Raw genomic sequence first — 11,920 nt, forward strand, 5'->3', positions numbered from 1 at the left:
CTGATGTGATACTTTCAGCCTGCAGGTGAGCAGCAGCCCCAGACCTGCTGCCCAGCCCTCCCAGCAGCTCCCTGCTCATGCAGCTCAGGGCTGCCTGAAGGAAGGACCTGTCTGCCTTTGTTTTCCATCACTCTGATGCCCTGAGTCCTCTCCCCTCCTTTTCCTGGAAGGAAAGGATCCACAAGCATGTCCCTCCTCAGCAGGGCATGGGGCCAGTCTGCCTTATCAGATGCAAAAGAGCCAGCCAGGGACTTTCCACTCTTTGCTGCTGTGCCCAAGTAGGACTACCAGCCTGGTACATTGGATTGTCTTAGGAGACTTCCCCAGCTCCCCTGTTCTCTGCTCCCTTTGCACACTTGGCAGTTCTGCTCTCTCTGATGACATTTTTGCTGGCCCTGTCACCCTCTGCCTGGAAATCCTTGGACACAAATATCCCACAGGAAGGCTGGGAAGGAAGATGCAGACCCTTTTGCCCCACGGGAAGCCCCCACGTCTCCAGCCACCATGGCTTCCTCCTTTGCAGGCAGCTGAGAAAAATGCTTGCTTGGGAATTTTTGTGTTGGACTCTGTGCTGTCCCTAATGACCTGTGTATTAGGGACACAGAGCTGCAGACTCTTCAGACCAGCTCTGGTACCCACCCTCTGACTCCTGGGTTTCAGAGAAAGCCCTTTGTAGCAGATCCGTATCAAAGCATTGCAGAATTGCCAAGATTGGTGAAGGTGAAGAATTACTTCATCCCTCCACTCAGTCTGGCACTGGAGAGCAGCTCTGTTGGAAGAGAAGAAGCAATACTGAGCAGGCTGAGACCATTCAAGCACTGGCCCAGAAAGCAGAATGATCTGGCTGTAACCCAGAAACCTTGTGTGAGTGCTACCAGCCATACCTTACAAGGGACAAGATCCAGGGCAGGAGGAACCCTTCCCAGGCAGAGATGAAGGGGTTCTAGCAGCAGGAGAGCAATGACCCTCCTGAAACCCAGCCAGAGCTCTTGTAGAAAAGCCCTGTGGGGTCACATTTGTAGGGGGTCAATGCCCTGCTGGAAGAAGTTGTTCTGTGCTTGCATCTGCCTGCATGCAGTATGGGAAAGAGCTGCAGCCTCCGAACTGATGAAGCAAATGAGGCAGAGCCCCTCTGGACAGCTGGGAGCTTCTGCTCGGCATGGGCTTGCCCCAGCAGCCAGCACAGCCTGTGATGGATGGCCCAGCATGTCCTGGCACACCGCGGCCTCACAGCACTCACTCGAGACAGCTGAAGCACAAGGAAGACAAATGAGACCCAGAGAAACCCAACCTGCTGCTGGCCCCCTCCATCTCCATTTACATGTCTGCTTTCTCTTCCAAGTCCATGTATCTCCTTTGTTTAGGAGTGTGTGTGGCTCTTGGTCCGATTCCAGATGTTTTCTGCTTGAGACCTTCCTCATTCTGTAAAAGCACTGAGCACGGACACTTTGGGGCCCATTTTGGTTAAATTTCCCTTGCTTCAGATGCTTCAGATCTTGCACGAACACCAAATCACAGTTCCCATGACTTCATGCAGCCCTCAGAAAAGTAGCATAGAGCAGAGAAAACCCACCTCACCCACTGGGGCACTGGTAGACCAGAATAATGGGAAACAAAAGATTTGGAAGGACTGTCATAGGTCATCCAGTCCCTCCTGTGCCAAGCCAGAGCCAGCACAACTCAAAGCTTTCCAACAGGCTATGGTCTAACCGTAAAATCTGCAGCAGTGGAGAGGCAGCGTTTCCTCAACTGATCCTTCTTGATAAGTGGAATTTCCCCTCAACATCTGACCCCAAGGTCTTCTGTGACTTCTTGTCCTATCAGAAATGAATTCAGAGAGCAGTTTCTTCACTTTCTCTTTGAAACAGCAGCCTCCTGTACATTTGGAGACCATCTCTTCTGTTCCTGGAATGAGGGTAAACCCAAGTTCCTTCAGCCAGTACTTGGAGGCCAGGGCATCCAAACCTCTAAACACTGCTCTCCTCTTCAGCTCTCCCAAGTGGGCACCCCCCTTCCCACAGTTGTCCCATCTCCTGATCTCATCTAGGACCACCTCTCCGACCAACACTACCAAATAATGTCCAATATTCTTGCTGAACGTAGCTCAGAGAGAAATAAAGACATTTGTCCCAGTAGGAGGGAAGGGGACAGAGCCTGGAAGTGTTCCTGGGAAGCTTCAAGACTTGTACCCCCTTGTTACAGAATCAGAGAATTGCAGAATGGGTTGGGTTGGAAGGGATCTTAGAGACCACCCAGTTCCACCCCCCTGCCATGGGCAGGGACACCTCCCACCAGCCCTGGCTGCCCAAAGCCCCATCCAGCCTGGCCTTGAACACCTTCAGGGATGGGACATCCACAGCTTCTCTGGGCAGCCTGGGCCAGGGTGTCACCACTCTCTGGGTGAAGAATTTCTTCCAATTATCTAATCTAAACCCACTTTCATTTACTTTAAAGCTTTTACCCCTTGTCCTATCACTCCACTTCCTGAAAAAGAGTCTCTCCCTGGCCTGTAAGCCCCTTTAGGCACCGGCAGGACACTGTAAGGTCTCCTGGAGCCTTCTCTCCTCCAGGCTGAACACCCCCAGCTCCCTCAGCCTGTTCCCACAGCAGAGGTGCTCCAGCCCTCTGAGAATTCTTGTGGCCTCCTCTGGACTTGTTCTAATATGTCCATATCCATCTTGTGCTGGGGGCCCCAGAGCTGGGTGCAGGGCTCTAGGTGGGGTCCCACGAGAGCAGAGCAGAGGGGGACAATCCCCTCCCTCCCCTGCTGCCCACGCTGTGTTGCTGCAGCCCAGGACATGGCTGGCTTGCTGGGCTGCAGGTGCATGTTGCCATCTCACGTTCAGTTTTTTGTCCCCCCCCCATGCCCCAAGTCCTTCTCCGCAGGGCTTCTTCCCATCCATCCGTCACCCAGTCTGTACTGACATTTGGGATTGCCCCAGCTGAGGTGCAGGACCTTGCCCTTGGACTTGTTGAACCACATGAGGTTCACACAGGCCCACCTCTCAACCTGCCCAGGTCCCTCTGGATGCCTCCAGCATGCCAACCACACCACACAGCAGTCACAGGCCTTCCTCACCACAGCACCCACAATGCAATCCCCCATTTCCCCATTTCTCCTGCTTCCACTGCAACTGGGGCAATGCTTCTCCACCCCAGGTGAGAACTGCAGAGCTCCAGGCCCTGCTGCCCTGCCTGGGCCAACCAAACCCAGCCAAAAGCCACGGCGCAGCATGGACACAGCCTTCAAAAACAGCAGGGCTCAACCCAGCGGACTTCAGCCCGGCCTCTCCCCCCAGGCAGGCAATGAAACCCCGCGGGCTCCAGCGCTGGGAATTCCCTGGAGGCAGCCGGCCTTGGCAGGGGCAGAGGAGGATGCTGGAGCGCTGCGCCGCAGCTGGGAAACGAAACCAGGCACTGCGAGCGGAGGGTGAGTCCGTCGCTGCATCTGGGACACTTCTGCTTCTGTTCTTTGCAACGCGGTGGCTGTCGTCCATCGCTCTAAATGCTGACTGGTGCCTTTCCAAAAGCCACAAGAAGTAAACGGAAGGTGGGAAATTACAACCTGTGGAGGATTTCAGTGAAAATTCTTGAGTTTTTCACCAAAGACCACCTCAGAGGATCAGGAGACTCCTCCGAGTGCTGCTTATTTGGAGCAGCATCTTCCGTGGAAAGCCATGGCTTGGTGGTTTAAACAAGATTAAGGAACACACACATAAACACAGTTGTGTGTTTGCAGCCTGGGGACAGTGCACAGCCTAGCAGAGGAGGGTTTTTCCCAGCCAACACGTCTGCAAGAAAAAAAATTTCGCTTTCTGTGGGAAAACAGAGAAGAGAGAGATGCGTTTAGTGGAGGCTGAAGACTGAGGGCTGCAGAGGGTGAACCTCCCGGTGACACAACACAGCTGCCACATCCCTCCGGACGGGCACAAAATGGCCAGCAGATGGGAAAACCTGGGGCAGAGGGGACCGAGGGAGCAGGGCAGAAGCTGGGCAGCACAGGGCCGAGTGGGCTGAGAGAGGAAGACCCCAGCATGAGAGGTTTTCACCTTCTAGGTGTAAGCCAGGATCTCAGCAAGAGCTCTTAAGCGTGCCATACTGCTAGAAAATCTTCTGGCACTCCTTTTCCGCCCCAGACATAGAAAGGTTTTACGTGCATATGGGTTTAATTTAGTGTCCTAAATTCACAAGGACCTCCAAAACCTTCCCTTCTTTCCCTTCCCCAACCCTCACTAGGAGGACACACCAGCCAGCACCTTTCCTAGAAGCATGGCTAAGCAAGAAAACACAGGGGAGAGGTGAGGAGTGCCACAGAAAACGTCACTAAGCCTCCTGTCGATGCCTAGCAGGTTGTAGGGAGGGATGGGTAACGAGGAAGGTACTTTCCAGAGACTTCTGGCAGCAGGACAAGTCTTCTGTTTGCTTGTCCTCCCAGTTTTCTCTTTTATCTCCAGGTTTTACTGCTACTGTGCACGAAGAGAAGATGGGTGCTCCTGAGGGCAGAGAGGATGGGTCCCCCCTCCCTTTCCAAAGGGTGCCGTGGGAGCAGGGCAAGGGTGCTTCTGGCTGGTGGCTGAGCCTACGCTGCCATGAGCCACATCATCCACTGTGTGTAAAAGCCAAGTCCAGCATGGGTATGAGGTCCCTGTGTCATGAGGTCCCTGTGTCAGAAAGCTACTGGGGTCTGTTTCACTCCTGGGACCTGCACTAGGAACAGCAGCCAGGTCCCCTGCTCCAGCCCCAGGGATCGGAGCCAGGAAGCCAGACCACGGAAGGGCAGGGAGAGGTTCCAGGGCACTAGGCAAGGAGCAAAGCCATCAGGTGCATGGGACAAGAGGGTACATCCCAGCTTGTTCCCTGCTGCGGGGTTGTTGGGGTTTGGTTGCAGGGCTTTGTTGCTGCTCCTGCCCTCCAGTAAATGCTCCTTTACCCTGTTCTCCCCGAGCATGACCAACTCCTAGAGTCAGCCTTTAGGGGAACAGAGATCAGCTTTCAGGCACCCCAAAACTCCTGCATCCCTTTTCCTATTGACAAGGTTCACCCCACATCTTCCTAGTCTCAGAAAACCCCTGAGAAAGAGTTTGGGGTAATAACCCCAAATCCTACCAGCAAAACATGGACCACACAGCTCAGGCCCCAGGGTTGTTGGAAACCCACTTCCCTCATTTGCTCAAGTAATTTTTTTTTTTTGGGGGGGGGGTCTGACTGAGCATTCAGGCACTGAAGGTCAGAGCAAAACTCAAAAACTGGTGGAGAAACAAAACTGAAAATGCTGGGCTGGGAGTTTATTCTTTGCTGGGCAGGAAAGGTAGGAGGTCGGAGGGAAGCCCCAGTGTTTCAGGGAATGTGAATGGGATTTAACCAACCAGCCCCCATCCTGAGTAATGAGAGCCAGATCTGCTCATAGGAGGAGTTGGAGGATACTCAGCCACATTTTTGTATTTGCTGATGGTGCAAGCTCCAAGGAATCTGGGTGGCTAAAAGCAGGCAGTATGGTCTTTGGTGGTGGGATCACTCAGTTCCTAAAGTCCCTCAAGGCACATCCTTTTCTATGCACTCTCTCCTGTGCCCCCACAAGCAATCTCTCACTTATCGGGGCAGATCAGCCCAAAGGGGACCTGAGAGTAGGGTATAGAGCCTGGGCAGTAGGTTCCCCCTGGCCCTCAAGAAAGATGTATCTAAACCAGCTTGTTGGGTGCTCTGGGGGTGGCCTTTGTGCGATGAGCTGAGCAGGTCCCCAGGGACCCAGCACAGCCTGGAGGATGGGAGCTCCTCCTGTGTCCCCAGATGCTCAGCTGGGTGAGGCAAGCAGGGACCTTCCAGCTGCGGGAGAAGGCTCCAGGGATGTAGCTGCAGGAGGAGCAGTTCTGCTCGGAGCCCCACAGCCTGGCCAGGAGTGCTGGCATCCTCCCACAGGACAAACCTTAGCAGAAAGTGTCCGGACAAGCAGCACCGGAGATGACATGCTGGGAATGAATGAAAAACCAGGAGAGGCCTGGGAAGGAGAGATGCCAGGCCTGGATCCTCTCCATCACCCACACATGTTACTGGTTAGGCAAGAGTTTAGAGCACAACGGGAAGAGAGCAGCGGGGCTTTTCCCCGCCTGGCTTCCCACCCTGCCCATCCGTCCACATGTCCCATCTCCTCCAAACAACCCAGGCAGGTCCCTGAGCCCCTGACAGCCGGGTCTAGTGCTGGTGCCCAGGGAGCTGTGCCCGTGGAGAGCAGCCCCTTGCCTTGGCACCAAGCAGAGGAGACCACCAGCATACGGGACAACTGGTCCTTGCACTTGTACACTAAGGTCATGCCTGCTGTGCTGCTTGGGAGGTATCTGAGACAGCTTCCACCAAGCCTGGGAGGAACAGGAGAGCTCTCATGATGCCAGCAGTGAGACCTGGGGCCAGAGAACTACCCGTGTTCAATTTGCTGGCATAGGTACAACCCTGCCTTTCTTTCCTGGCCTTGTGCACAGTCACCAGAAGAAGGGCTGTTTACCAAACTCCCTAGGAAAGCTCTTTTATTGCAATGTCTTATGAGCCCATAACATGAGAAATACAGATCCTAGGCATTGATAAAGGACCATGGCTGATTCAATTGATGCTCCAGAATACCTCACACCAAAACCTGGTCCTACTGAGGGTATGTCTGCATCATTTTGCGTTGGGTCTTGATCTTCCACAGTGACACTTGAGGATGCAGCAAGGGTAGGCAGAGAGCAGGAAAAACACAGTTGGAGAGAGAGAGACAAACACGAGGGCTTGGAGCACTTTTACTGAAACTGGCTCTCGGCTGGGACCCAAGGTTTTGACACATCCATGATTTGCTGTTTTCTCCAAGGATAGTGGCCACTTCCCTCCAGAAAGGTCTTTGACTTTTATATCAGAAAAACTCTCTGTGCTGTTTACTGAGATCTGAGCCCTGCTGGTTTGGACAGATTCCCGAGAGACGGGCTGTGGAGCAGGGAGAGCTGCTCCAGGGCTGCAGCCGGGCTGGGTCCTCCTCTCCAGGACCACGCACACACACTGCCCAGAATCTCCTGCCCTTCCCTTGAGGGTGGAAGGGGTGGGAGCCACGGCACCGTGCTCCTTGGCAGGGTAGCCTCCAGCCAAGAACAGACCCACTCCATCTGAGACCAAATCCATCCTGCAGCCCCTGCCCACCAGCTGCAGCAGCTCATCCTGGGCATGGATCCATGCCGAGCATCCTCCTCCTCCTCCTTGGTGCAGCCCCTCACAGGTCACCAAACGAGCAGCAGAAAAGCTCTGCCAAAGCAAGCACTGGTTACGCTCCCTTCCCACTCACATTGTTTGTCTTGGCCTCTCTTCCCATACCAGCCTTCGTCCTCTTCCACCCCCTCCCCGGGATTATATTGCTGGAGCTGTCACTGTGCTTAATGAGCTGGAACAGACAGAGATGATGCGGGGGCTCTGGGAAAATCACAGCAAGATGCAGCCAAGACCAGGGCATGGCAAGTGCACACAGAGCAGGAGGAGGACCCTGGGGGGAACACCTGAAGCCACCAACCAAGGGAGAAGCAGACCAGCAGAGGAAAGGGGCTGGAGCTCATCTTGCTTTCACCAGGTTTCAGCAACAGCCACCAAGTGCCTGGGCATCCCCAGCCACTGCACCACCACAGATGCTGTCCCTTCCCTCAGGAAGGGTCCCCAGGCCATCCCACGCCCAGCCTGTGCCCAGTGCACGTAATTTAACCCTGTGGACAGGCGCATGCCAGAGCATGGTGCCTTGCTGCTGGCTGTGACTGGCTGCTGGCTGTGCCAAGCCTCGCTTCTGCACGTTTGTCCCATGCTTCGGCAGAAGGGAGTGGGTTTGTTCAAATATCGTGTGGCAGGGTTGAAGGGGCAGTTTCCATGAGGCCATTTTGGGGCAGCAAGCCTTAGGGCAGACCAGCTCAGTTTTAGGGAACTGATCATCCACAGCCCTGGTGCACAGAACTAGGAACAAAGTGTCCAGGGACTCACAGTTCATGGGTGACAATGGGCAGTAGCCAATGTGGCCCCCCTATGCTTTACCCATGGATGCATTTAGGAGCAGGGACACTGGGCTCTTCACCTGCCTGTGTTTCCCCCAGAGCTCTTTCTCGTGTCCTTCAGCACAGCTGTGCGTTGGCACTGAGCTGCTAGGGCAGCCCAAGCCTTCCTGTGCCTCAGTTTCCCTTCTCCGCAAGAGCAAAGCTCCCGTCCCCGGCAGAGGTGCTGGTGGAATTGAAGTGGCTTGGTCTGGATGCTGCAATACTTGCATGCTCCCTCGCACCCTTCATCCCCTTAAAGCCCTTTTTCCTCCCCCTGCACCCAGCGCAGCCCCTTGCCTTGTGCTATAGCACCCCCACACTCCACACCAGGATTCAGGGTCAAAAACGAGGCAGGCCAACAACTCATGGGCTTTTCTTTTTATTTAACAAATAAAGAGAAAAATAAAAAGTATAAAAAAAAGAAAGGAAAGAAGCAGCTAACACCCGTAATTTTTGCACTGAGCAGATCTAGCAGCAAATACCCGAGCACAGTGCGAGCACTGCTCTTGCATCCTTGCCCAGGCAGCAGCACCAGGCAGGCTTTGACTACAGTGGCAGGCTTGGGGACTGAGAAGGAGGGCGATGTCCCTGACAAGGGCAGGGACCCTCCACCATTCCCATCCTGTGAGTAAGCTTGGCCCATCCTGGCCAAGCGGACACCAGTTATGCCACAGCAGCCGGCAGTGCCAGGCTGGGACAAACCTTTGCCCATCTGCCATGGATGCTGGCACTGGCTCCACTTCCACCTGGGCAGGGAAGGGCAGGAAGGGGAAAGCTGCAGGGCAGTCAGGGCTTGAGAGAGGAACCGCATCAGCTGTCCTGTTCCCTGAGGACCTCATGGGACTGACATGGTGGTGAAGAACAGCCCTATCCCTCCCCTCCATCCCTGCACAGTCCCATCCCCGCAGGCCTTCCCAGGGATGCAGAAGGGCTCAGGCTCAAGGCTGATGATGGAAACCAAGGGGACAGACTGGTGCTCAGAGGAAGGCTGGGATCCCCAAAACTCATCTCACAGATCAGTCCATCAAACCAGCTTCCTGGCTGCAAGGGTGGTGGAGATGCCAAGCACCCTTGGAGCAGAGGCTCTGGTCCAGTAGCCCCCGGCTCAGCCTGACGCAGGTTTTTCAGTCACACTGGTGGCAGAGGGGAGAAAAGAGAGCAGCAGGGCTGTGACGAGCCCCATGCACTAATATGAGTCCCGAGGAGGGTTGGACCCATGCCCTGTAGTAGGAGGTGGAAGCAAGTTGGCTTCATGAGCTTCAGATTCACAGCTGAGAGCTGGCCCTGCTCCAGGTGCTGGGGCTGGCCATGGGCTTCTTCAGAGCCTAATTGCCTTTATTTGGGACCTGGGGAAATGAAAAACCCAGCTGGAATGAGTGTGGTTCTGGGGCAGGAGCTCCCCGGAGCCCCTTCCCTGAGGTCAGGGTGGTCACTGGGGCCACATGAGCAGAGCCACTTGTGGATGAAGGCTTGCAGAGCACCCACCAACCCCATCGCAAGCCCTCCCCATGGAGGTGCACAAGTCGCCAACTCCGAGCTCACAGGGTAGAAGAAGGAGGTCAATGCTTCCAGCACCCTTTTCTGTGGCATCCGTCGGTCCCATTTGGGCTAGGAACATCCCTCTTGGTGGCAGGTTCAAGCCATCCCCAGGCTGCCCCCATTCCCCAGAACCCGCGCCGAGCACAGGCCAGCTCCTACCTTCCTGGCAGAGCCGGTGTCCAGCTTCTCTCGGAGGCGAACCGCCCATGGGGCTTCGAGCGGGGCACAGAGGCGCTTGCCCTTCACAGTGATGAACCTGCCAGGCCCACGGGGGGAAAGACAGGAGCTGCTGAGCAGGATGTCCTGGGGCTGCTTCAGCACAGCGCGAGCTCTCACACTGCCTCCCTCAACACCCTCCTCCACCTCCTCCTTACAATGACATTCAGCCCTGTTTTTCCCTGGTTTTAACCTCCCAGCAGATCTGTCCTGCTCTGTCTGAGCCTCAGATCTCCTCCACCTTCCCTCCACTTCCACATCTCCCCCTGTTTCCCAAATGCAGCTCGCCCTTCCCTGCTCTGCCTCCCTCCCTGCCCCGCTGCGCGCTCCATCCCTTGCCCATCACCATGGCCCTTACACGTTGGCAGGGATTTCACAGCCGTCCTGCACCAGCTGTATCTGGTATCTCTGCACGATCCGCCGTGGGATGGGATTATCACTCGTCCGCAGGCAGCAGTCCAGGACGTTGTTGCCGCAGTGCACTTGAGGAAGAAAGGGACACGTGGGTTGAGGTCGCTCCCGGGCTCCACAGGATGGTGCCTGCACTGGCAGCGTGCCGAGCCGTGCCCTGGCACGCAGTCCTGCCCACACAGGCAGGCACAACCTTGGCTGGCCCTGCTCCCAGGTGCTGGCAGCCCTTTGCCTCCTTCACATCTCAGAAAAGAGGAGAAAAGCAGCAGGATGGGGAGTGGGCAACCCTTCTGCATGCCTGGGTCCCTCCCGCATCCCTGGGGTGAGCACTGGCCAGGGGACACCTGCTGGCTTCAGTGTGCTACCATCCAGACTCTGGAGACACCATTCCCGAGGGTCTGGGCATGACTTTGGCTGTATTTACTGAAACAGCCATTGTTTTGGCAGCTACACGTGCCCCAGCCCACCCCACACTGATCAGTAGGGTGGCAGCTGCGCCTCGCTGCCACCCTCCAAGCAAATGCACCAAAGTGGTGCCTTCCCCTCCGGTGCCAGGGATGCTCCCCTGGTGCAGTGGGGGCTGCTCAGACAGGGGAAGATGGAAGTGGAAGCAAGCTGATCGCAGCCCGGTGTGCACAGGCTGGGCTAGGGCACTGGGAGGCAGGAGTGCTCCACAGCCTGTCCCCAGCGCAGTTTTCCAGCCCCTGCAGGCTCCTTCCTGGACTTTGGTCAGGACAGAGTCTCTCTGGGACAGGTTACAAGCAGAGGACTCAGGAGAGCTGCCGTTGAGCCCCAGCGATAGGTCCCTCTAAAAGTCTGCTGGAAATGCAAAAGCAGGCAAGAAAACATATCCTAGCCCTTCCACAAGCAAGGCACCCTGAGAGATTCCCTCTTACCATCCAGGATACATCCCAGCACCAGGAGACTGAGGCAGAGAAGATGCAGCCGCTGCATTGTGTCGCTGAGTCTGGCAGAGGATGGGCTGGAAGCAGCGGTGCTCTGGGCAGGAGAGGTGAGCTCTGCACTGCTTCCCTGAGCTCTGGTGCTGGGGCTCCTCGCTGCCTATTTATCCTTCTGGCCTGTGGCTTTCACTTTCTTTTGGAGAAGAGGGGTGGGAAGTCATAACAAGCCTTGCCACAGGCAGGATTTTGATCTTTGAGCAGTTCCCGAATATACTGTCAGCTTTCCCTGAAGCCAGCTGCTCTGCATCCCCGAAGCCAAACACTCTTCTGTCCTCCCCACTGCTGGCTCCCAGGGCATGGGGGCTGCTGGTCAGGACCCTCACCCTGCAAAAACACCCTGTGGCCCTGGGAAAGCACTTGTGGGGTTTCATCCTTTGCATTTACCAGTTCATCCTCCACAGCCTCTCTGGGACATCCAGAGATATTGCATAGGCTCAAGCCAGTGATGCTGGGGGGGACAACTTGCCTCCACTCCATTCTTGGGGTGTATGTCAGTAATAGGGTGATGCCTGGCTCCCCTTAAGCCCTCCAACCTGGTTGCAGGAGCCTGGCTGTCCCCTTTCCTGTCTCCATTGCCAGAATGCCAGGTATATCCAAAACCTTGGTGCCCCTGTGCAGTGCTGGTGGATGGAGGGCAGCCAAGCCGGCGTGCTCTGCCCTGAGGCTGAGCTGAGATGCCGAAGGACAGCATGGCTTCCAGGCATCCCAGCAAACAGTTTTATGGCCAAAAACAGCAACAGAGTTTTCTGGCAACAGATTTTA

General features: G+C 55.7%; 1 protein-coding gene across 1 annotated transcript; it reads right to left on the minus strand.

Moving 5' to 3' along the window:
- Positions 1 to 8,415: 8,415 nt before the first annotated feature.
- LOC118257676 (C-C motif chemokine 19-like) lies at positions 8,416 to 11,231 on the minus strand. Its single transcript, XM_035565876.1, has 4 exons — positions 11,093 to 11,231; positions 10,144 to 10,267; positions 9,729 to 9,825; positions 8,416 to 9,376 (listed from the first exon to the last, which is right to left on the minus strand). The coding sequence occupies exons 1-4, from the start codon at positions 11,148 to 11,150 to the stop codon at positions 9,356 to 9,358; spliced, it is 300 nt and encodes a 99-aa protein (XP_035421769.1). The 5' UTR covers positions 11,151 to 11,231; the 3' UTR covers positions 8,416 to 9,355.
- Positions 11,232 to 11,920: the final 689 nt, after the last annotated feature.

Source organism: Cygnus atratus, chromosome Z, assembly GCF_013377495.2.
Source record: "Cygnus atratus isolate AKBS03 ecotype Queensland, Australia chromosome Z, CAtr_DNAZoo_HiC_assembly, whole genome shotgun sequence".
NCBI lineage: Eukaryota > Metazoa > Chordata > Aves > Anseriformes > Anatidae > Cygnus > Cygnus atratus.